The sequence below is a fragment of the Macaca thibetana genome, chromosome 12 (assembly GCF_024542745.1).
Source record: "Macaca thibetana thibetana isolate TM-01 chromosome 12, ASM2454274v1, whole genome shotgun sequence".
Classification (NCBI taxonomy): Eukaryota; Metazoa; Chordata; class Mammalia; order Primates; family Cercopithecidae; genus Macaca; species Macaca thibetana.
This window is the reverse complement of record NC_065589.1, coordinates 77,032,896-77,059,787: the sequence shown is the minus strand read 5'-3', so window position 1 is coordinate 77,059,787 and position 26,892 is coordinate 77,032,896. Positions and strand designations below refer to the sequence as shown.

Sequence of the window (26,892 nt, the reverse complement as noted above, 5' to 3'; positions counted from 1 at the left end):
TGATCTCTTTATTGTGTCTTAATGACCTTCTTTGTCTATTTTTACTGTTTTTGACTTAAATTCTGTTTTATATGATATTGATATAAATATAGATACTTCTGCTTATTTTTTTGTTTTCCATTTGTATGAAATGTCTTTTTCCATCCCTTTACTTTTAGTCTATATGTGTTTTTACAGGCAAAATGAGTTTCTTATAGGTAGCATATAGTTGAGTCATGTTTTAAAAAATCTATTATATTTAGCTAGTTTATATATTTTAAGTGGAAATTTTAATTTGTTCACATTCAAGGTTATTATTAATAAGTATGGATTTATCCTTGTCATTTTGTTAATTACCTTCTGGTTATTTTCTATCTTTTTCCTTTCTGTTTTTCTTTCTTTCTCTTTTGTTGTTTATCATTGTGGTTTGGTGTTTTTCTGTAGGGGTAACATTTGGGTTATTTTTCTTCCTTATTTGTGTGTTTGCGGTACCAGTGAGTTTTGTACTTTCATGTGTTTTCATGATGGTAGACATCATTCTTTTGTTTCCAGGTATAGAATGCCTTTGAGCATTTCTTGTAGCTCTGGTCTAGGAGAGATGAATTCTCTCAGTTTTTGTTTGTCTGGGAAATATTTTATTTTTCTTTCATTTATGAAGGACAACTTTGCTGGATATTGTATTCTGGGCTGACAGGTTTTTTTTTAAATCACTTTGAATATATCATCCTATTGTCTCCTAGCCTGTAATGTTTTTGCTATATATATTTTTTAAAATCCCCAGGTAGTCTAACAGAGGTTCCCTTATGTGTGACTAAACACTTTTCTCTGCTGTTTTTAGAATTCTCTTTGGTTTTGAGTTTTACTTTAATATGCCTTGGAGAACAACTTTTTTGAGTTATATCTATTTAGGGATTATAAACATCCCATATCTATATGTCTAAATCTCTTCCTAGACTTGGGAAGTTTTCAGCTATTATTTTGTTAAATAGGTTTTCCATGTATTTGGTCTCTTCACCTTCTGGAACATCCAAAATTCATGTATTTAGTTGTGTTATGGTGTTCTTATGTCACAGGATTTGTTCATTCTTTTTTATTGTATTTTCTTCTTTTTAAAAAATCTGACTGGGCAATTTCAAAAGACTTGTCTTCAAGTTCTAAGATTCTTGCTTTTGCTTGCTCTGTTGTTGAAGCTCTTGGATGAATTTTTAAAATTTCATTCATTGAATTCTTTCTTTCCAGGACTTCTGGTTTGTTCTTTTTTATTATATCTCTGGTGAATTTCTCACTCACATCCTGAATTGTTTTTCTGATTTCTTTCAATTATTTTTCTGTGTTTGCAATCATAGCTCACTATGAACTCAAGTTCCTACTCTCAAGCCTGTCTCAACCTGCTAAGCATTTAGGGCTACAGCCTGCAGTGTGCTGCCATTCCTGGCTAACATTTTATTTTTATTTTTAGCACAGACAAGCCTTTGCTATGTTGTCTGGATTGGTTTCTTGTGTTTTTATGTTGATAACTGTACCTCTGGTATAATAGTCACTTCTTCCAGTTTTTTTTTTTTTCGGATTGGCTCTTACAAGGGAAGGAATTTTTCCTGAAGATACATCAATGCTGTTCATTGGGTAGGACACTAGCTTTGATTCTGGGTGCATGCAGTAGTGTAGTCTCCATATGATTTATTCAGTTGTAAACAGCATCGGTTGTGTCTGTGATTTCCTCAGTGGCTTAGGCTACTGTTGTTAGTGGAGGCTACAGTGAGGTTTTGTTGAGGATGAGGATTACAGGTAGGCCAGTCATCATATCCCAGTCATGGCAGCAGTAGACCGAACATGCCTGGTCTTGGGCTCCCAGTTGGTTTATGCAGTCACCAGTGTTAGTGGGTTGAAACAGGCCAATACTTGGGCCTCCAGGTGGCTCTGGTGCTGCAGTGGTAGTGGTGGGTCAGTCAGGTGAGTGGATCCTTGGTCCCTGGATAGCCAGGGTAATGGCAGTAATAATGGCAAGACAATCCTTGGGCTCTGAAGTGACACACATTGGTTTTAGTCATATCTACAATGAGCTGGGTAGGTTATTCCCTCGTTCCCCAGGTAGCATGTGCAGTGGGTGCTTCTGTGGTGGTGGAAGCCCCAGGAGGACTGCACAGATGCCAGTGATTGTGGACAGGGTGAGGCAAGCCCCTAGACAGTGTTCTAGGGCACTGGAGTCGGGGGAGTGCCAGGCCAGGTAGGCTTGTTTCCAGGGACGCCAGGAATGTAATCATGTCCTGGCTATGGTGGGCAGAGTGGAGTGACCCTCAGGTTCCAGTGGAGAGCTTGGGAGGCTGCAACAACAGGGGTGATGTGCAGGGAAAGCCTGCCATTAGGGCATGTCCAAGTATGCTGCAGTCCTGCTGTTGGGGTAGAGGCAGAGGTTCTGACAGTAACTGTAGCCACAGGCAGGCAGTTCTTAGGCTGTGCGGGAGGAGGGATGCTTTAGTCTCCAGTGGCAGTGGCAGTGGTATATCAGCAGTAGTAGCAGCAGGGAAAACTAATTCTCAGGAAATGTGCAAATGTGTGATGGCAGCCCTGCTGCTTGGTAGATGGAGTCGTGACCAGCTGCATGTGTTTTGGCTTCTGGTGGCAGCAATAGTGGCTGTGGCTGGTGATAAGAGAGTCCGTCCTCAGAGTGTGATTGCAGCAGCCCTGCTGCTGGGGCCAGGGTCATTATATGTAGTAGCTGTCCCAGGTAGGTGTTTCTCTGGCCATAGAGAGTATGTGCTTTGGCTTTGTCCTGGGAGAGCCTCCCTAGGATGCTGCACCACCCTTTAGCTGGCATACAGGGTACTGTGTGCTGGAGTGCTGGAGACCCTGCCACTCTGCTGGATCTGACTGGTGTTATTGCTGCTACAGCTCTGTGGGTGGACACAGAAGGGTGTCAGTGGGGCTCCAGGGATGTGAAGGTGCTGGGGCTATCGGGCCCCAGGGCAGGATGCAGCCCCCCAGTGGGGTCTAGGCTCTCAAAATGGTGAATCCGCTTAGGACTTGGTGGTGTGTTGGACCATTATGAACTCCTTCTCTAGAGCAATGCCTTTGTGTAACCTCCAGGCAGGTCCCTATGTTATTCTCAGAGCCTGTGATGGGGTCCCCCATGGCTAAGGTCTCAGGAATCCATGGTGGGAATATGGACAGGTGGGAATCTCCTCCTTACCGCTTCCCTGAACTAGGGAGGCTCTATGAGCTCCCCGCTGATCCCAGATGAGCTGACTCCCTCCCTTCCTGCTCCTTCCACGCCTCAGGTGCTTCCTGTTCCTTCTCCGTTGAATTCCAGTATTCTCTCTAAGATGCTCTATTTGAAGTTTGATTATGTACTTGCTATTTTGGTTCTTGTCTGTGGAAAAGGTAAGTGGCAGATGCCTCCAGTCAGCCTTCTTGAAGTTCCTCTCACATAAGTCTTTATGTCCTTCATGACAATCTTACTATCCCAATGAGTGAATGACTATATGACAAAATAATCTCATTATAGGTAGACATCATAGTGTCACAGTGGGTACTATGGTAGGCACCATGACCCTGTTCAAAATCAAGACACTCATTTTCCCAGATGCCAGGAGTATTGACTGCTAATGGCTCATAGTTAAACCCCTCTCCAAGCACTGGCCTTGGATTAAGACTATATTTCCTCCTGAAGAGAGAGTGGGGCAGCCTGTATACAATGCAGTCCAGGAATAGGGTGAAAAACTGGCCTTGAGTGCTAAATTTAAACAGATGCCAAAAACTCAGTAATCAAAACAAACAATATTTTAATGTAATATTTTAAAAATAAAAAATGTAAAGATTCTGTAATTATCAAAATATCACAATTTTAAATAAAGATATAATCAATATGACTGATTTTTCTCTTTGCTTGAGGCTCCAGTATGGCTCCCCAAAACAGTCTATATTAAAGCATTATTTAAAAAATACAAACCAATGCAAAAGTTCACCCTGAATGAAATACTGAAATTTTAAAATAAAGACTGACTTTTGCATTGATTTCGTTTTAAATAACAGTAATGTATTAAAATGTTATTTATCTTGGCTACTGAGCTTTTTGACACCCACTAAATTTTGTTCTCAAGGCATGTCTCACTCTTCTTATGTAGTCCCAACCCTGGCAGATTGACTCAGGGGAAACCAATGTCTGTCTCCTTTGCCTTAAAGGGAGGCCATGGGAGGCCATCCCATCAACATAGTCCCTTTGGGATCAGCTGAAGCCTTCCTTGTGACTTTATTGCAGTCCAATCCTGCTTTTCTCACTCCCTTACCAGTGTTATTCCCAAGAGTATCCTGCAGGTAAGTCTCTGAGTCTGTTTCCTCTAAGACCTCCCCAGAGAAGAGAGGTGAAAACTGAAGTTCACAGAAGTTGAGGAAATTGCCCAAGCTCTCAGGGTTCCTATGAGATGAAAATCCAGGTGAGACTAGGCATGGTGGCTCATGAGGGTAATCCCAGCACTGGGAGGCTGGAGTGGGATGATTGTTGGAGCCCAGGAGTTCAAGACCAGCCAGGGCAACATAGCTGAGACCCTATCTCTTCAAACAATAAAAAAATTAGCTGGGTGGGGTGGGTGCACGCCTGTAGTCCCAGCTACCTGTGAGGCTGAGGTATGGGGATCACTTGAGCCTGGGAGGTTGAGGCTGCAGTGAGTCATGATCTGCACCCCACCCTGGGTGACAGAGCAAGACACTGTCTAAAACAAATAAACAAACAAACAAACAAAAAATCCCAGTCAAGTTAGTATGATTTTAAAGCCAGTGCTTCTCATCGTAACATTCTATAGGCTGGGGCCAGAATTCGTGGCTACAGTCTAATAAGTCAAAGGTAAAACAGGGATACCAACAATCCCTATGCACTCTCCTAATTGAATGTCCTAATTGCGGACTAGAATTCAGGTTCACTGATTTCTAGGAAGTGGGCCTCTGATTATATCAGACCCTGTGGTCAGCAGAATAATGCCCCAACCCCCACTGAAGATGTCCACATCCTAATCCCTAAAACCTGTGAATGTGTTAACTTACATGGCAAAAGCAACTTTGCAGATGTGATTAAGTTAGGGATCTTGAGCATATGCTGCATTATCCAGGTAGGCCCAAATATAATCACAAAGGTCCTTTTTAGGGAGAGAGGGAGGCAGGAAAGTTAGAGAAGGAAACATGATGACAGAAGTAGAGGTCACAGTGATGTGATCATGAGACAAAGAATGCAGCTGGCCTTAGAAGCCGGAAAAGTCAAGGAACAGAGCCTTCCCTAGAGCTTGCATAAGGAAGGAGCTCTGTTGCCCCTTGTCTTAGTTCTAAGACCCATTTTGGACATCTGACCTCCAGAAGTGTAAGAAAATAAATTTGTGATGTTTGAAGCCACACAGTTTGTGGTGATTTTTAATAGCAGCAATAGGAAAGTAACAGACCCCTAAAGCCGTGTTTCAATCCTGCAATCTGGGATCACCCATGTGACTCTGAGATGTAATGGATCCCTAACAGAAAACAGGACTACCAGAGCAATTTAATGAAGACTTCTCAGTTGTATTATATTTTTAAAAATTTAAAATGAACTTGTATATGTGGAAGGATTGATGATCTGTACTGACTACAGATGGTCATGTTCTCCTGATGACAGATGGAAGTCCAGGAGAGGCGGGGCCATCTACAGGAAAGCAGGAGAGAAATGATTGATATAAGAAGCAGCACAATCCAGGAACTCTTTATACAAGCAGAATTTTTACTTTTCTGATTCTTCAGTAGTATTTTTTGAATTATGGAAGGAGATAAACTTTCCTATTATTTTAATATGGAACCAGCTGTATTGTTGTTTCTCTTTCCTTGCTGTGCTAGAAGAGTCTGGAGTTTAAGTTCTTCTTGTATTTGAGCAACAGTTAATGTTTTCAAATTCTTTTTGTTGATTAGACATTTGAGTCTGATGGATCACTAAGGTTTATTATAAAAAGGGTTGAAGTTCAAGGATTTTTCTTTTTTTTACATTAGTTGTAAAAAGGAGGACAAAATGCCTTGGCTAGAAGCCAGAACAAGAGAATTTGGAGCATCAACAAAATATGTTGAACATAAACAAGAGAATAGGGTTTCACTCTAAGCAAGAAAGCGGTTCTCCCAGGAGGATGAACTAGAAAAAGGAAGAGGAAAGTACTATGTGTATATGAACAGGAAGATGTAGGAAATAGGGAAGGGGGAGGTAGTCACAGTTAAGTGGATTGGATCTTAAGCAACTTTGCCAATGATATTTTTACCCCAAGTGTATGCCAGCAATACATGGTTCTACTACTAGTGACCTCATAGAAGCAGAGTCATCGCTGGAGAAAGCCATAGCTCTCATCCCGATGGGCATCTCCTGCCTCTGAGGCCTCAGTTAGCTGCACTTGCCTTCTGCATCTCCTGGGGATTTCACTCCATCAGTTAGCATCTTGTTTGCTGACTTCCCTAAAGAAGCGTTATGTATTAATATTAGTCTGTTATAATGTTGCTATAAAGATACAGTGAAAAGAGGTTTAATTCACTGAAAGTTCTGCATGGCCGGGGGCTTTCAAAATGTACAATCATGGTGGAAGGCAAAGGAGAAGCAAGCTACCTCCTTCACAAAGCGGCAGGAGAGAGAGCAAGCAAGCAGGGGAAATGCCAGACACTTGTCAAACAACCAGATATTGTGAGAACTCCCTCACTATCACAAGAACAGCCTGGGGGAAACCATCCCCATGATTCAATCACCTCCCAACAGGTCCCTCTCTCCATATGTGGGGATTACAATTTGAGATGAGATTTGGGTGGGGACACAGAACCAAACCATATCGTGATGCCTATCCATTTCTTTGAATTTTGTTTGGTTCCTGACTGACTTATTCTTACCTCACAAGGCCCCAGGATATATGTGAGCCCCCCAAAAACGGGATTAAAGTCTGAGAGACTTAGTAGCGTGGCCTAACAAAGAATCCTTGGAGCTAACTGGACCCAAACTGATTTGATATCTTCCCAGCATCTCTTCATCTTTTACATGAGCTTGGACAATGGCTAATGGCTCCTTTTAGAGAATAATTTTAAAACGTGTCAATATAAGGGCCACCTAGAACATAAAGAAAGAATATAAAGGTCAAAGGTCTTGTTATATATCAACATGGTCTTTGAGAATTGCTTATACTCAATTTTGATGAGCCCAGCTCTTTATGGCTGCTGCTTCTGTGTTTTGGAAAAGTGCAAGCCTGGGCAACTCACTGATACTCTCAGCAGCATAGATCCAACTAAACTCCTAGTTTAGTTGTGGTAGTACCCTGTGGTGGTACCATTACGGTGGTGCAGCCCTTGGTACTGTCCTGGTTTGGGTTTCTTGGACATTTGGAGAAATAAAACAGATGGGAGAATTATGATTTTGAACAAATAACTTACCATGTTGCAAATTTCTTTATCAATGAAAGTTCAGTAATTTTCTACATTGTTTAACTAAAAGTTGTGGGTTTTTAAATGTAGGTGTTTAAGCTAGCACTTGAGTGAATTTAAAGAAATGGACTAAATACTGTGGAGGGAGAAGTGCAAAAGGATCGGATAACACACTGCAGTGGAGCCTCCAGGGTGTCTGCCCAGCAACCTTCTGATCCATAGATGTGGGCCTGGGTAACCTGTGTCACCTCCTGGCCTTCCTCCTTGCCAGAGTGGTGGTGGGGTTAGGGACTAAGAAACTACACATCATTCTCTGCACGTGGCCAAACTTACAACATGGGAGTAGTGAAACGTCTGTGAGAACTAGTGTATTAGTCCATTTTCATGCTGCTAATAAAGATACCCAAGATTAGCTAAGTTATAAAGAAAAAGAGGTTTAATGGACTCACAGTTTCACATGGCTGGGGAGGCCTCACAATCATGGTGGAAGCCAAGGAGGAGCAAGTAATGTCTTACATGGATGGCAGCAGGCAAACAGAGCTTGCACAGAGAAACTCCCCCTTATAAAACCATCAGATCTTGTGAGATGTATTCACTATCATGAGAACATCATGGGAAACACCTGCCCCCATGATTCAATTATCTCCCATGAGGTCCCTTCCAGAACAGTGGGAATTCAAGATGATATGTAAGTGGAGACACAGCCAAATCATATCAATCTCTCCCTTGCCCCCCCCAAATCTCATGTCCTTACATGTCAAAAACAATCATGCCTTCCCAACAGTCTCCCAAAGTCTTAACTCATTTCAGCACTAACTCTTTTAAATGTCTATAGTCCAAAGTCTCATCAGAGACAAAGCAAGTTCCTTCTGCCTATGAGCCTATAAAACCAAGAGCAAGTTAGTTACTTCCTAGATACAATGGAGGTACAGGCATTGGGTAAATATAGCAATTCCAAATAGGAGAAATTGGGCAAAACGAAGGGGCTACATGCCCCATGCAAGTCCAAAATCCAGCAGGCCAGTTAAATTGTAAAGTTCCAAAATGATCTGCTTTGACTCCTTATCTCACATCCCGGTTATGCTGATGCAAGAAGTGGGTTCCCATGGTCTTGGGCAGCTCTGCCAGTGTGGCTGCTTTCATGGGCTGGCGACGGAGTGTCTGTGAGTTTTCCAGGTGCACGGTGCAAGCTGTCAGTAGATCTTCCATTCTGGGGTCTGGAGGATGGAGACCCTTTTCTCACAGCTCCACTAGACAGCACCCTAATGGGAACTCTGTGTGGGGGCTTCCACCCCACATTTGCCTTCCATACTACCCCAGCAGAGGTTCTCCATGAGGTCTGCCCCTGAAGCAAAGCTTGTTCCTAGACATCCAGGCATTTCCATACATCCTCAATTTTCATGGTGGAGGTTCCCAAATCCCAGTTCTTGACTCTGTGCACTCACAGGCTCAACACCACATGAAAGCTGCCAAGGCTTGGGGCTTGCATCCTCTGAATCAAGAGCCTGAGCTCTACCTTGGCCCCTTCCAGTCACGGCTGAAGCGGCTGGGATACAGAGCACTAAGTCCTTAGACTGCACACAGCAGAGGGACACTGGGCCCCGCCAGTGAAACCATTTTTCCCTCCTAGGCCTCCAGGCCTGTGATGGGAAGGGCTACCTTGAAGACTTCTGACATGCACTAGAGACATTTTCCCCATTGTCTTGGTGATGATTCACATTCAGCTCCTCGTTACTTATGTAAATTTCTGCAGCCAGCTTAAATTTCTCCTCAGAAAATGGGATTTTCTTTTCTATCACATTGTCAGGCTCCAAATTTCTGAACTTTTATACTCTGCTTTCTTTATAAAACTGAATGCCTTTAACAGCACCCAAGTCACCTCTTGAATGCTTTGCTGCTTAGAAATTTCTTCCACCAGATACCCTAAATCATCTCTCTCAAGTTCAAAGTTCCACAAATCTCTAGGGCAAGGGCAAATTATTGCCAGCCACTTTGCTAGAATATAACAAGAGTCACCTTTGTTCCAGTTCCCAACAAGTTCCTCATCTCCATTTGAGACCACCTCAGCCTGGACTTTATTGTCCATATTGCTATCAGCATTTTGGGCAAAGCCATTCAACAAGTCTCTAGGGAGTTCCAAACTTTCCCACATTGATCTGGCTTCTTTTGAGCCCTCTAAACTGTTCCAACCTCTGCCTGTTACTCAGTTCCAAAGTTGTTTCCATGTTTTTACGTATCTTTTCGGCAGCGTCCCACTCTATTGGTTCCAATTTACTATATTAGGCTGTATTCCTGCTGCTGATAAAGACATACCTGAGACTGGGAAGAAAAAGAGGTAATATGGTTTGGCTGTGTTCCCACCCAAATCTCATCTTGAATTCCCATGTTATAGGAGGAACTCAGTAGGAGGTAATTGAATCAAGGGGGCAGGTGCTGTTCTTGTGATAGAGAATAAGTCTCATAATATCTGTGTTGTTCTTGTGATAGCAAATAGGTCTCATAATATCTGACGGTATTATAAGGAGGAATTACCTGCACAAGCTCTCTCTTTTTGCCTACTGCCATCCACGTAAGAGTTGACTTGCTTCTCCTTGGCTTTCACCATGATTGTGAGGCCTTCCCAGGCATGTGGAACTGTAAGTCCCATTAAACTTATTTTTTCTGTAAATTATCCAGTCTCAGGTATATGTCTTTTATAAGCATGAAAATAGACTAATACAAGAGGTTTAATAAATTCATAGTTCCACATGGTTGGGGAGGCCTCATAATCATAGTGGAAGGCAAAAGCTACTACTTACATGGCAGTGGCAAGAGAGAATAAGAGCCAATAAGTCTCACAAGATCTACTGGAGAAGACCAGCTCTGCCCGATATGAGGGCTTTCCCTCTGCCTGGCACAGTGCTTGGCATAGAATAGGTCTTCAGTGAGTATCTGTCAAATGGCTTGGATTCCTAAACAGATGGATAGGTGAGTGAACACCAACATGCAGAAAGTATCAGAGGAAAGGCATAGAGTCCTGCCCACATTCCAGTCCCTGATTCCAGTTGCTTCCCACCTTTCAGCTCCAGTGCCAACTTGAAGACTTACATAGAACTCAGGCCAACCTAAGCTGGTTTCTGCGACTTGCAAATTATAGAGCAATCAATGATAATAATGGTCTCTAGTTTGGGGGAACTTGGAGTATACTTTTAGACAATTTGAAAAAAAATTATGTATTTGTATAACTGATTCCTTCTATTTACATATGTGTATATTTATACATGAATGTGTGTGTAGGTAAATGTATACATTTATATGGTATTATTTTGGGGTGTATATATATATATATATATATGCATATATAAAAATGAATTGGGCAATTTAATCAATGTGCTGAACTCCCTTTTAATCTCTAAAATAAAAGGTTTAGATTCAATGATCTAAAATTTTAAAAGTATATGCTTTCCAGGAATTATGTAATTGCTTTGTTAGAAAGTCACCAGAAGGTATACTGTTGCTAGAAAAGAATGCCCAGGGAAGGCACTTTGGGAATTCACTTACGTTCTATGTTTTGCCATTGCTGGAAATAGTTTGGCAGCTCCTTCAGGAAGTATATTCGGAGGTATTCACATATTCTCCACGGAGACAGATATCCAGTCTAATGATTGTGATGACTGAGGGTGCCACCTGGTAATGACAGTTCAGGTAGAAAAGCAAAATTTAGTTATGAAACAGCAGTAAGAGTTTTCCCTACGAACTGGCCATGGAGGTAGACCCACAAGGAGTATCATGTCATTGTCACTATGGATAGAACATTGGTGAGGATGACATACCAAACCTTTCTGAAGCATCAGAAAGGTAGACAACCTGCAGCTGCAGTCCCCAAACTTGGCTGCCCTCTTTCTGGCTGGGACCTCAGTACTCTTCTCACATCAAGCATGGGCATGTACCCAGGTGTTCAATCAGTACTGAGTGGTCAGTTAAGCAAAACTGATTATAACAGTCATCAGTGTTTCAGTCAGGTACTTTATGTATATTTTCTCACTTCACACTGGCAACAATACTCTTTTTAGTTTCTTTGTAAAAATTAGAAAAGTGAGACCTAGATAGCTTATGGAACTTGCCCCAAGTCACACTGTTAAGTGGCAGAGGAGGTCAACCTCCTCTCTATTCTCAGCCAAAATTAGAGGCAAATGAGAATAGCACAAAGCATTTTTCCTTATACTTGTTTTAACTTACAATAACCCTCCATAAAGCATTATCCATTGGAACCACAATATTCTTCTGAATAACATCATCTGCCTGGAAAATAATGTGATAGGATTATAAATGTTTCAAAAAATGTACCTAAGTATTTTCACAATCTGGAAAATACATGTGGTACTCTGTATTCTCAGAGACATCTGAAAGGGCAGTGCATCTTCTCTGCACTGTTCGCCAGCTCTCTCAGCTGTTCGTGTGGGTTTCACTGGCATGCATCATTGCTCCCCTTTCTCCTATATGCCTAAGGTAGGGCACTTCTACCACCCACTGAAGTTTGGTTCTAAAAAGGTAACAGCTTTAAGGGAATAGCAGAGGGGTTAGTTATTTTTTCAAATGAGTGTGGAGGAAAAAGCAACTGAGCAGGCTCTTCCCAGATGCCTGATTTCTAGTCAGCAGGCTGCTTGAATGCCCTGGTTGAACACATTTCAGTCATCCTGTGCCTAAGGAGAAAAACACCACTCCTGGCTCTCGTCGCTATGGTAACTGATGCTCAGCAGGCAGTTGCGGTTTCATTTAATGTAACTGGCTTTTAGAACTTGAGGGGTAACTATGCTTTCATAGAAGGGAAAAGGGAAGACGAGTGGTTTAATTAATGTGTCTCAATTTAACATGAAGATACAGGTCACTTCCACTGTTTGACCATACAGTGTCTAGCTCTGCTTTATATCTGTATCAGATCTAAAGCATAAAAGGATGTAATATTTCTCTCATCATATGTGAAGTGTACAAAGTGGGCAGAGGAGGGAAGCAGGGGTTGTGTTAGACCCTTTGCGAAAGGTTTTTCACTTTATAAAAATCATCTCGGCTTGAGAGTGTATAGAAGAATCGCTTTCTCTTCTCTCATCCACAAAGGAAGCCTGAGAGATGGGTTGCTAGGCAACCTCACACCGAAGACTGGGGCACTGTGGAATTAACATAGCTGACCTCCCCATCAGCTCTGCAGCTCTGCTATTCAAAACGATTTTGTGAGGCTGTAGGACTCAAGAAAATAGATACAAAATGTAAATACAAAAATAAAGAATAGAGGATATAAATCTAACTTTTTCAAGCAGAGACCAGGATTCACTCAATAAGAAGAGGAAGCAGTTGGAAATGGCAGGTTGAGGGGAAAAAATAGTATTAGTTGCTATAAATCAGAAACTTGTATTTTGAATAATATAGGAAGAAAATTTTCCTATTTCTTTAGAAATGTTTATGGCTGACAGTTAACCTATCACAGTAAAAGTGCTGAAAATATTTAAGGTCAAACAGAAAAATCAGTTTATAATAATGTAGATCTACAACATATTTTTAACAAAAAGCTCAATTCTCAATCCTTACCATGTGATGGTTTGTTTAAGCTCCAGAGCCCCCTACTCTCCTTCCTGCCACTACATCATCAATATGGTTGGCGTGGGAAGGGATGGCATTTATTTTGCAAGTAGACGAATATTTGGAAGGAAATTGCAAAGCTGGTCCATGAGACAGAGCACACACTCTATCAGCAATAACTAATTTAGTTTTTTTTTTTTTTTTGACCAGGCTGGGGTGCAGTGGCACAATCTCGGCTCACTGCAACCTCCACCTCCTGGTTTCAAGCAATGATTCTCCTGCCTCAGCCTCCTGAGTAGCTGGGATTATAGGCACCCACCACGATGCCCAGCTAATTTTTGTATTTTTAGTAGAGATGAGTTTTGCCATGTTGGCCAGTCTGGTCTCAAACTCCTGACCTCAGGTGATCCACCTGCCTCGGCCTCCCAAAATGCTGGGATTACAGGTGTGAGCCATTGTGCCTGGCCTAGTTTGATTTTTAGAATACATCATACTATTGGGAAATGGTTCTGGTAACATTTTAAGAGAGATTGTTAAATTTATCAACAATAAATTAAAAATCGACCAAAGTTGGTGGCATTGTGGGATTACAGGTGTGAGCCATTGTGCCTGGCCTAGTTTGATTTTTAGAATACATCATACTATTGGGAAATGGTTCTGGTAACATTTTAAGAGAGATTGTTAAATTTATCAACAATAAATTAAAAATCGACCAAAGTTGGTGGCATTGTGGGAGGTGGGAGACTGAAAACAAACTCTGAACTCGTTTTTGTAGATTTTGTAGACTTGCTTTTGTTATAAGTGTTTGGGTGAAGCAATTCTGAAACCATTTTAGGTAGATTATAAGGCTGAAGAAATGGACAAATAGGTTGAGGTTGTTAGGATCCAGGATCACACTCTGGAAAAGGGTTATACAAATAAGAACTAGAGGTCAGTGTGTGTGAGACTGTGTGTATGCACAGTATTCATGCAAACACCTGTGTGTCTACGAGTATATTTCTGTATATGCATATGTATGTATGCACGCATATGTTTTCCATCTGCTGAAAGGATCTAGAAGCAATTACACCCTATCAGCAGTGAACAGACTTAGCACTCGGATCTTCATCTCTAACACCATTCTCAATAAAAGGAACCAGGGCTCCTCAGAGAAACGGCTGATTCCAAGATTGAGGCAGGCAAATCAGAAGTTGGGCCTGAGATACCTTGTTAGGACAGAAAGTAAGAAATTGCTCAAAAAAAGAAAAATGAACAATGAGAGCATGTCACAAGGACACAGGAATAAGCCTGAAGAGGCTCCTGCTGGACAAATCTGAAACAATTTAAACACCAAAATAATTAAAGACATTAATGGATGATGAAATATTGAAAAAATAGAATTTCACAAGACTGTATGATGTTAAATATTTTTAACAACAACAAAAAGCTCAAATCTGAATCCTTGCCATGTGCTAGTTTGTTTAAGCTCCATAGTCCCCTATTCTCCTTCCATATTAAACAAATAATATAGAATAGAATAGAATAGAATAGAATAGAATAGGAGTAGAATAGAATAGAATAATATACAATAAAATTATTTTCTCCAGGAGGGAAAAAAAAAAGCTCAACTCTAAGTCCTCACTATGTGATAGTTTGTTTAAGCTCCAGAGTCCCCTACTGTCCTTCTATATTAAATAATGGATAAAAATTAAAAGCAAAAACAATAATAAATAAGCAAAGGTGGGGCTCCTTACTGCTTACAGTAAAACCCTGAGTACTGACTGCTGGGTACATGTGGAGCCTTTATTACCATCACAGTAAAGATGGGACTAGGTAAGACTCATGATCAATCTAGTGGAAAGTTTTGAAGAGGAGCAGGATATTTGATTTACAAGTGTCTCCTCACAGATTGCTTATTAGTTGCAAGAAAAAAAAAAACTATGTAGTGGAGACATTTGAAGGAGTAATCAAAATTAATTCACAAGTGAGGGCAGATAAGTATGTGTGTATCCATATGTGATACCCTGAGGACACATTATTTACATAGCATTATGGCCAGGGATGTTTAGCTCAAATTGAATCATGATGAAATATCAGACGAACCCTAAATGAAAAACATTCTACTACAAAAAAAGAGGGTGAGGGACATTTTCTTAAAAAAAAGTCTATATTGTAGAAGACAGAAAGGCTGTGGATATGCTCCAGATTAAGCAACAATAAAGAGACATGACAAGTAAATACAATATCTGATTCCAGAGTGGATCTTTGACTGGAGGAAGAAAAGGACTTTATTGGATCAATTGGTGGTAAATGATATAGATTAAAGTATGGTATCCGTGTTAAATTTACTGAAGTTGATAACCACAGTTTGATTATATAGGAGTGTATCCATATTCTTAGGACATATCACTGAAGTACTTAGGGGTACAGGGATGTGTATGATGCTTGCGACTTACTTTCAGAATCTTCAGAAAAAAAATCATATGTATATATGTGTGTATACATCTGTGTGACTGTAAATGTATATATAAAATTCGTATACTCACATAGCACAAATGATAAAGCAGATGGTCTAAAATATTAGCAATATTGTAATGTTTACCTTAGTATATATGGTCTTTGCAATCTTATTCATGCAATTTTCTGTAAGTTTAATTTTTTTCCAAATAAAAAATTAAAAAAGTGTTTCCTTTTTGTAGAAACAAAATCATTTTTATTGAAACTTTAATAGTGCACATTAGGCATTTTTAAAAATCTACAAAAACAACCACCCAGCACATACATTTTATAAGAGGCAGTAGATTTATGTGTTTAACACAAGTAAGTGACATCAGGATCTAGACACGTCGTTTGTCCCATTTCCTCACCTTGATTCTTCACATGGTATGTATTCAATCATTTTAACTTTGCACTTGCGATTTCTCAATGTCCTGCGCTTGCCCCCACCCAGAGTCCCCCTTAATCTATCCTCTGCAATTTGTAACTTAAGTCAATGTGAAAAATTGGACAAAAAATTCTTCAGGAAACTATGTAAGGGAGGAGTTTTTATTTATTTACTAGAGCAACTTCATATATTAAACTTAAACTATATGAAGAACATTTTTGTAACTGCTTACCATTTTAGTGCATTCTTTTTCCTCAAAGTTCTTAAGTGTGTTTTTCAAAGAAAGTTGAATCTGTAACTATGAAAAAGGACCTATTGCCCTGACCCAAAATAAGTAAGGACACTACTGAACACTTTGCAGCTCTGTCCTCTGTGTTGCAAGTGGTTTTTTAAAGTTCTTACATCACTTACCCATTAAAAATAAAACTAGGCTGCTTTTGGTGAAAATGGAAATAGTAATTACCTTCTTAAAATACACCCTTAAAAAAAAAACAGGGTTTCTTTTACATTGCCAAAAGAATTTGTTTGAAGGAAGATAAAAATAACATACATACTATTTGAAAGCAGCCTGGTTTAAGGATTGCCATCGAGTCTCATGTTATACCACTCAGAAGTAAGACATTTAGAACCTGCTCATTACTCCGCATCCTTCATTTATGGGATCAGATTGCTTTTATGGGCATTGTGCCAGATTCACTGATGTGCACTGTAAGGCAGATTGCAGAGTGAAACATCTTTCTAGAAAACATCTGGTTCTTAAGAAAAGTATTAGAAGGGGGTAGCACATTTTTGCTCATAACTGGGACTTATCATGTTACAGTAACTCCCCTCTAATCTGGCAGGCAGACTTCCAACAACCACAACCAGGAACCTAGATATAAGTGAAAAATACCTTAAGAGTTCAAAGAAAACAGAGGTCCAAGATCCTATGCATATGAAGGAGTGGTAGTGCCCTTAGCTCAAAGACTATTTTATTCATTATAAAACTACTGGAGCCAATTAGCATAAGGGCTCCTGAAGTCACCTTTATATCAGTGACTCTTTCTGCAGTTCATTTGTTCCTTCACTCCCCTTGCAAAAATTGTGCACCCCCTGGATGCCACCATTTTTCTACTCAGGTTTTCCCCTCCTCTCTTTCTCGTACCTTCAATATTTACTGGCTTTTTTTCTTTTTTTTTCTCCATAGATGCCCAAGTAGCTCTTATCTTAAAAGACAGACTTCTCACACTCTTATGGACACATCACTCTTCACCCTCAGCCTTATTTCTAAAAACTTTTCTATACTGACTCGAGTTCCTTGCCTTCCATTTGCAGGGCTTCCACTAGCCTATGAGAAAGTTGTATTCAAATTAGAAAAGGGAGTCCTCCTGCATGCGGATGCAGTTGCAGAGTGGTAAGACTTGGAGGATTTCTGCCTCCATCTCCTGCGCCCTTGGCTGGGTCACCCTCTGCAGCGCACACACCGCATGACCACACGTGGAGGCTCGGCAGGATTTCAGATATTTCCACTGGCTTCTAATTTATTATATTTGGTAGAATCATCATTAAAACTCTGTTACTGGAATAATGGACTAAAATTACAGAGTACTGGGTTTGCTCTCAATTCTTTATGTAATTGCAGGACTGTGCTCTTACACATCCCCTCTGGAACTCTTAAGTTCTAGTACCACTTCTGTTACCACTCCTACTACTACTTTCTCGCTGTCTTTTTTTCTATCTTCCACTTTCTGAATCTCTACCGCTGGCCATTGAAGTAATATAGATTACATTTTGCATTAACAATTAATAGTAAAGTGTGGTATTGAGAGTTGAAATGTCAGCTTTTGTTTAGCTTTTTCTCTTCGTCTGTGTTCAGAAAAATAACTTTAAACAGCAAAAAGCAAGTTTGAGAAGGCTGTTCTCTAAAAAACAACAAAAACTTTTTTTTTAGTGTAGAATAATATGTTAATTCCAGTTAACTTTTACAATGGTAAATAAATATTTCATCACTCAGATATAACTATGTTAACAATTGGGTTAGTTTCATCTAGTTTCGTATATTCTTATATGCATCTATATTTTTGGCAAATGGATATATTATTATTTGAATAGTTACATTTTCCTCTTTTTTCACTTATTTTGTGAGCATTTTAGCAGTTAAAATCTTTCAAAAAAATTTTTTTTTTTGAGAAGGAGTCTCGCTGTTGCTCAGGCTGGAGTGCAGTGGCGCAGTCTCGGTTCACTGCAACCTCCACCTCCCAGGTTCAAGCAATTCTCCTGCCTCAGCCTCCCAAGTAGCTGGCATTACAGGTGCACACCACCATGCCCAGCTAATTTTTTGTATTTTAGTAGAGACGAGGTTTCACCGTGTCGCCCAGGCTGGTTGCAAACTCCTGAGCTCAGGCAAACCACCCGCCTCGGCCTCCCAAAGTGTTGAGATTACAGGCATGAGCCAAAAAAATTAAATACATAAATAAACCCTTGAAATAGTTTTCAATAACTACCTAGTACTATATTATTGGTCAAATCTTACATATTTGACAACCTCATGTTGGATGTTTTGATAACCAAAAGCAGCAAAAAATTCAATTTTTAAAATTGGAAACCTTTGAGAAAACTTCGGAATATTTCCTGTGATAAATTTCTCTACATGGGATCACTTGGTTAAACGACAGACTCTTATTTTGTGCTGCCAAATTCCCTTCAGGAAGGCTGTGCTACACTGCGACGAGCAGCGTCCGAATGTGGTGGTTTCCTTGCACCTTTGCCAACCTTGCATTTAAAAAAATCTATCAGCATGAATGCTGTTATATGATCCTATTTTAAAGCTATTCACTTGTCATCTCCAGTCACAAACTAGGATTGCTCCTGTCAGATTCTTAATTGGTCTTTTGGTTTCCATAGTGATTCCATTATCTACTTCTACTCTAGTGCAAAGTTCAACCCGCTTCCTCAGCTGTCCATGCATAAAAGCCTTCCAGATTCCAGATTTGCTCTAGGTTCTTGGCTTCTGGGGAAGAAAGCTATTTCCTCTTGGGACCCAGTTCACCATACTAGCTGAATTAAGGTCAAAAGTACATTAAATTTACAACTGCGTACTTACCATGAGGGGGGCAGGTGTGCAGATCTCAGATCCACAGAAAATTCTTTCATTTCTGCTGTGTCCCCCTGCTTCCATCCTGAGTGTAAGTCCCCAAACTTCCATTTAACATGTCATGGGCATTAGTTCCTTGAAATACTAGTTTAGAGGAGTCTGGAATCAAGACTGCCTAGTTTGAGCTCCAACTGTCACAGATCTTGGGCTTGTCACATGAGGCAATCAAATCCTTAAAGAAGACAAACATCAGAGGTAGTAAGTGCTGCATAGAGTTTAAAAAGGATAATATGATACAGAATCACAGGATGGCTACTTGAGATTGTGGGCCTGGACATGAACATGGCCTCTTTGAGGAGGTGGTGATAAAGTGATAGCTGATGGAAAGAAGGAGCAAACCTGGAGAAGGAAGCTCAGAGTAGGAAGCGGGGGTGAAGGGAGGGACAGGAGGAAGAGAATTCCACAGCGAGGAAAGCAGGGCAACAGCAAGCTCAAGGTGGAAAAAATGACATGCTGCATGTGGAGTCTAGCATAATATTTGGTGGGGAGAGAGAGAGGAAAAGAGGGAAGTAGTTGAAGAAGAAAAATGAGGAGGGAAGGACAGAGGGTATGAATGAGAATCTCAAATCCTGTAGGGCTGAGCTCTCTAAGGGACTTTACTCACCTTTTTCATCTTGCTTTGAACAGCATTTTCTCTTCTCAGTTGTAATTACTACTTGGCCCTGTTCTGCTTATAAGAGGAGCTACTATTTATTAAGAGCCTAGTGAGTCAGATTCATTATAGGTTTTATATAAGTTCCCTTTAATCCTTACAACCTGAGGCAGGTTATTATCCTTATATGCTTGTTTATGGGTGAAAAAACTGAGGCTGAGAGTGTGTAACTTGGAGAAAGATGAAACATCTGGGTAATGGTAGAGCCAAAACTTAAATCCAGGCTGGTCTGATTTCAGATCCGTGCTCTTGACTGCTACACTACACTGCTCCTCAATTAGACTGCTCTTTGATAGTTTCTCCATTTGTAACAGCTGTTCATTCCACTCAGTTCATCTTGTTCTTCATTACTTAGCTATCTCTGTGATACACCAGTCAGTTTCTTCTGCTAGCCAGAGGTAGACAAGATCACTTTTTCTTATAGAAACATTATCTCTTAGTTATAGAAGGCATCTTAATATAATAAATGAGGCAGAGGCTTTGAAGTTGACTGGGCCAGTATGGAATTCAGGCTCTGATACTTTTCTCTGTGACCCTGGGCAAATCATTTAGTCCAGGTCTTATCTTTCTTATCTGAAAAGTAGGAATATTATTTCTCTTAATAGCTGACTGAAAATTAAAAGACATAAAGTAAGGAAAGTCCCTAAAATAGCATCTAACAAATGGCAGGTGCAAAATAAATGGCTGCTTAAAAAACAAACAAAACCTTCCTCTCCTCTTACAGATAGGAAAACTGATTTGGAAATGTCTTGCTGAGAGAACAGATGCTCTATTTCTCTATCCAATTTCCATGATTCTAGCATCCCATGATGCAAGTTCATTGGAACTACTAAAGGCATTCTGTTATGCGATTTCTGCCCAAGTCAGCTCCGGCTGCAATAATATCACAAACCGGTGGGCTTATCAAGAAAACAAATCTATTTCTCACAGTTCTGGAGGCTGGAAGTCTGAGATCACGGTTCCAGCACCACCAGGTTCTCGTGAGGACCCTCTTTTGGTTGCAAATAGTTGACTTCTTATTGTGTCCTCACATGGTAGAAAGATAGCTAGAGTACTCTCTGGGGTCCCCTTTATAAGGGCACTAATCCCACTCAAAAGGGCTTCAGCCTTATGACATAATTATTTCCTAAAGCTTCACCTCCCAATACTATCACATTAAAGATTAGGATGTCAACATATGAAGTTTGCGGGGACACAAACATTCAGTCCATAGCATTGTCCTTAAAAATGTCCACTCAGAGGCCGGGCGCGGTGGCTCACGCCTGTAATCCCAGCACTTTGGGAGGCCGAGGTGGGCGGATCACAAGGTCAGGAGATTGAGACCATCCTGGCTAACACGGTGAAACCCCGTCTCTACTACAAATACAAAAATTAGCCAGGCATGGTGGCGGGCACCTGTAATTCCAGCTACTTGGGAGGCAGAGGCAGGAGAATGGTGTGAACCCAGGAGACGGAGGTTGCAGTGAGTGCCACTCACTGCACTCCAGCCTGGGAGACAGTGCAGTGAGATAGCGCCACTGCACTCCAGCCTGGGGGACAGAGCAAGACTCCGTCTCAAAAAAAAAAAAAAAAAGGCCGAAAGATATTCCTCCACCTGAATTAAGAAAAAGAGGTAATGTTTCATGATTCCAGATTTGTAAAACAGGGATAATAATTCTGGCATTATAGGTTTGCGAAGATCAAATGTAAGAAATATAAAAGCATTTTAACATATATGAAGTGCCTCATAAATGCTCTTATTATTAAACATTTCTATGAAATGCCATAAACAAAAGCTAGGTGACAAGGCGGCCAGATCACTTGAGGCCAGAAGTTCGAGACCAGCCTGGCCAATATGGTGAAACCCCATCTTTACTAAAAATACAAAAATTAGTCAGGCGTGCGCCTGTGGTCCCAGCTACTCAGGAAGCTGAGGCAGAAGAATTGCTTGCATCCAGGAGGTAGAGGTTGCAGTGGGGAAGATAGCACCACTGCACTCCAGCCTGGGTGACAGTGAGACTCTTTCTCAAAAAAAAAAAAAAAAAAAAACAAAATAAACAAAACACACACACACACACACAACTGTTTTGCTAAGTGAAAAGAGGAATATTTGGAATTTTATAACATAATTGAAATGAAAAGGATTTTGAAAAATGGGAGAAATAATCAGAAACAAGAGAATGTCGTTCAAAACAAACACAGGACATTTAATAAAAAGCAGCAAATGACTTATAAATACTGTTTATTGTAAATGCAAAAAAAATTGAGGACTGTGTTTACCACAATTTTAAGGAAAATTGAAAAGATGTAGATGAGAAATTAAAAATAATGCTAAGGATTAAGTCTAGATTAGGTTAAATTTAGTGTAAGAGTGAAAGCTTCTATGCCAGGGTGCTATTAGAAAGAGCTGGGGAAACTGTTGCTTTCACATGGTGTGCTTTGTGACTCCCTGCTGACCAAAAGTATTTGGTCAGCCTTTACCATCAAATGTTACAGTGTCTGAAATTACACCTGCAGACTAAGTTTTCTAGGCTAGGGTTAAATATCCCTAATAAGGGACCTATTTAAATTGAGATTTCAGGTCCTGGTTATTTCTTAAGACCACAGCAGCCTTGAAAGCAGGAAGAATGAGCTCAAGAAAGGAAAGGGAAACACACACTCTTTATCCTCTTCCAAAAAAGATTTTTTAATGAAAGTTACATTTTCTGCAATATAGCACCACCCATTAACATTACAGAATGCAGGGGGAGCTTACCCTGATTTTGCAAAACTTACCACGTCTTTTGAGTTCCAAGAGGAATATAAACCATACATTTATAAAACCTTTATTAAAATATATATTTAAAATATATATATTGTCTTTTTCATGAGTTATTTGCAGGCAGATTTATTCCAATCTTTGAAACAACACAAAATACAACAAAAACAGGCTGGGAGCATGGGCTCGCGCCTATAATCCCAGCACTTTGGGAGGCCGAGGCAGGCAGATCACGAGGTCAGGAGATCAAGACCATCCTGGTTAACATGGTGAAATCCCGTCTCTACTAAAAATACAAAAAATTAGCTGGGCGTGATGGCACATGCCTTTAGTTCCAGCTACTCGCGAGGCTGAGGCAGGAGAATCGCGTGAACCCAGGAGGCAGAGGTTGCAGCGAGCCAAGATCGTACCACTGCACTCCAGCCTGGGTGGCAGATCAAGACTCCATCTTAAAAAAAAAAAAAGAATATAACAAAACCACTTTAAAAGAGAACAATGCATTTTAAATATATTTCCTGAAATAAACAATATTCCTTAGAAAAGATACAGGGTATTTAATTGCCTAGATTTTAACAAAATATTCTTTATAGAAATAATTATAGTCTTTACCACAGAGTCACCAAATCTGTACCTAATCAAAACAGAGTCAAATAGAGCAGCTCTCATTCAACTCCATTAGGAAACACCAATTTCACATAGTACCACAGTACTTTTCTTGATGTACAGCAGCAACCTCTGCTGGACAAAAAAGAGGCTACTTCTATTAACAAAGCACTGAGCTCAAACCTGTTTGGAACAGGAAGAACTGAAAGTTAGATTTCTTTCAATTCCTGTTAAACCAACACCTAAGTTAAAATTATTTTCAAGGTCTTAAAGATGCACGGGCCTTATCAAGTATATCCTTTCTGATTTTTGGATAAGTTGGATGTGCTTCGAGAACCTGCAAAACAAATAAAGAACCCACAAAAACTTGTAACTAATGATCAAAAACTACGGAGCTAAAAAACTTACTAGAAATGAGCATTACAGTTAAGATTTCCTTGTACTAATACTACAACGGCTATAACACTTTTTAATGGTGGCATTTTAAATGTAACATGATGATTCCTTTCTATTAACGGTAGTTACATGAGAACAATAGAATGTGAATATCAAATGTAGAAAATATAACAAATATAATTGCTTAGCTAATAGATTAGTTGTATAAAACAATTATGTATCAATGATTTAGAATAGTTTTGTAATTTAGCTTTTCATTCATAATATTTGATAAACCCTTAGAAAGTGACTTTTATACAGCAGCACACATTAGCTTTACCTGAAATGATCTTGAGATATACATATTTCTAGATCTACTGAGTCTAAGAGTGGGGAGATACTTGTTTTTTTTTAAATAACTCCAAAAATGATCCTAATATATAGCCTTACATTAGCATACAACCCTAACCTGACTGAAATACTGCTTTACAGAGACTCAGTAACTAACCGCAATTACTAAGGCCAAGTATTTACTGTAATGATGCTAACAGATAGCTCTGTGGGATAAGGGGCATTACAAAATTCTTTTCTAAGGAACTTCTCTTGGAGGTCCTCACAATGTTTAATAGAATGTCTTACATGGAACATCAATGGGACAATGTATATATAAAGAGACTGTAAATTTAAGTAGGTGATCATTTCGTAGGGGATGAATTACAGAATGTAATTGAATGACTTCTAATAGAATTCCTTTTTATCTCTAATTGATCAATCTGAATTCTCTAATAACCAGATTCAGACACATTCATAAGAACTTCTAATCAGAACAATGATCTGGAGAATCTATATTATCTTCAAATATCTGCTAACTTAAAGACTAAATTTTATTTAACATGTTTCTGCCACTGATCCTTTTTATTTATTTATTTATTTTTAAAGTAAAAGTCTCTTTTACTCCACTTCTTTAATTCTACTCCTTTCCATACATGTAAATATTCTATGGTTTATTGTTTAATATGTACCCTTCAGTGGTCTTTGTCTTTAAATTGACATAAACATTTTATTATTTGATCTCAAAGTAAAAACATGTTTTTTATTTAGGTGAACATCACTTTCTAAATTTTGAACATGGATAATCTTCCTAAACATATTTGATAAATTATTTAACTAAAATTATATATCCTCTACTTCTATTCATATACATCTGGAGATTTTAAAAAGTAGGAAATTGTGCATCTGAAAAATTTTAAGGAATCTAAATTTAAGTGTTTACCTGGTGACATATGTCAATTGAATCCACATATCTTTTTGCTTTTAAGTAATTAAATGCCAGTTTGTATCCTGTTAAGACAAAAACCATAAAACAGAATGATGGAGTACACTGCTACTATTACTTTTCCTTGCCTCCTCCTCTTTTTGCTTACTCACTAGAGAATCTGTAAGGGAGGCTGGTGAATGAACAACTAAACTACACTATACAGAGAAGTTGTGTGATAACAGAAGGCAGAGTGACACAAAAGAAGTGTAAGAAGAAAAGAAAGTGGAGTTGGAAAAAAGGATCACGGTGAGTACACTGATCAGTCAGAAAGCTGCCATCCCACAACTGTGGTTTCTATAACTTACTAGAAAAGTCTCATTTATTTCAGGTTATAGTAAAAACTCATCATAAGGCAGTAAATGACAACACAGCCATTCATTTATACAGTACAGATTTATTTAGCACTTACACAGGCAAACTGATGCCTACAGTTATGAGGTTTGCATTCTATTAGGAGAAAAAATACATTTTAAAATAGTTTCTTGAGTAAATGAATAATTTCAAAACTGAGATAAATGCTATGAAAGAAAGATCCAGGCCAAGTGAGTTACCATAAAGAACCTGAATCGGGGAAGAAGAGAGTATCAAGAGATGTCCAAAATCTGAAGAATGAGGCATAAACTAGCCTAAGGTGGGAATCAAGGACACTCTCAGACAGAGGAAACTGCGTGGATTAAGGCCAGTGGTAGGACACATAGGGAGTTGATGAACTTGGAGTATGGCGAAAAGACAAAGCACGTAGGAGGGCGACACAGAGGAAGGCAGATTAGTCATCAATGACTCGTAAGAATTATCACAATTACTGATAGTGAAATGCCACATTTCTACTACCAACAATTAGAAGAATGTTTAAGACATTCCTTTTAATGGATGTTGTTCTCCTGTAACATGCTATAAAAATGAGAAAAGAAGACAAGAAAGGTAACAGCAGCTGTGCACTCAGTAAACAAGATATAATGCAATGTAAAATAATGTGTAATAATAAATATCTCACTCTACCTCTTCAAAATATGAAATAAGAAATGTGAATAGTGCTCTTGGGCTCTAATAAAAGTACCAAAACAAATGTTTAAAATTTTAAGTGTTTGAAAAGAACATTATCAGATGGTAGTAAAAAGAAAGAAACAGAAATGATCTAAAATTCATACTATTTTATATAGTCGGGCACTGCATGATGATGTTTCATTAACAACAGATCACATACATCATGGTGGTCCCAAAGATTTTAATACTGTATTTTTGCTGTACCTTTTATACGTTTACATACACACACTGCTTATAGCATTCAGGATAGTAACATGCTGAACAGGCGTGCAGCCTAGGAGCAATAGGCTATACCAGATAGCCCAGGTGTGTAGTAGGATCTAGCACCCAGGTTTGTGTAAGTATACTCTTAAGATGTTCACACAATAATGAAATTGTTTAACGATGCATATCTCAGAATATTTCCACTGTTAAGCAACACATGACTGTATATATACATATCTACACACACACACACGCACACAGGCACACGTGCGCAGGGCCTATGACAGAAACTCACAGCTCAGATTTTAGACAAAAATACGATGTTCCAGAGAGGTAAATTTGATGTCATTACCAACAAATTCTAAAATGAACTAAAATGGTTTGTGACATTCAAAAAGAAAAGCAATTTTTAAGATGTCATGCCAAACATACTTACATGGAAACTAGTCAAGATGTCAGTTTTGGTTTGTGGCTTCCTGACTAGCTTTGGGATCTTACGCAAGTGGCTTGAGCTGTCATTTTCAGGTTTCCTCATTGCTAAACCAGGAATAACAACTCCTCCCTCTAACTCTTAGTATAATTTAAAAAATCACATAAAATACTTGTGAAATGGTTTTTAAAACCTTAGAATACCACAAAATATTAGCATTTTTTTATATGTAAACATTCAATATATTATCATCACAGAATTTTAACACTGGAAGAAACTTGATACATGACCTAGTACAAAAATTTCAGAGGAAATAAAGAGCTCAAAAGGGGAAAGAAAATGTGCACTGCAGCTGCACTGTACCTGCCACACTTACTAGAACTCAACCACATGCAACCAGGAGAGACAGAGAGAACGCAAACATTGTACACAGTCTAATGACTGTCACGTAACCTGAGAATGGGTATGGAGGGGGCAACATGAACAGTTTCTTCTCTCATTGGATCTCAGTTGTTCCTAGTGTGTTTCTTTTTTTCCTCGTATATATTTAAGGTGTACAAAATGATGTGGGTGTGTATATATGTGTGTGTATATATATTTATTTAT

General features: G+C 39.3%; 1 protein-coding gene across 7 annotated transcripts in view; it reads right to left on the bottom strand.

Moving 5' to 3' along the window:
- Window positions 1-5,483: 5,483 nt before the first annotated feature.
- TTC21B (tetratricopeptide repeat domain 21B) overlaps window positions 5,484-26,892 on the bottom strand; it is a 97,162-nt gene continuing 75,753 nt past the window's right edge. For 2 of the 7 annotated variants that reach the window (XM_050752886.1, XM_050752888.1), the window contains 2 exons: window positions 24,564-24,631; window positions 22,367-23,252 (listed from right to left, as the gene is read on the bottom strand). In XM_050752886.1, the coding sequence (XP_050608843.1) occupies window positions 23,175-23,252; window positions 24,564-24,631 (146 nt within the window). In that variant the 3' untranslated portion in view covers window positions 22,367-23,174. The other 5 variants (XR_007718447.1, XR_007718448.1, XR_007718446.1 and 2 more) reach the window with 5 other exon arrangements.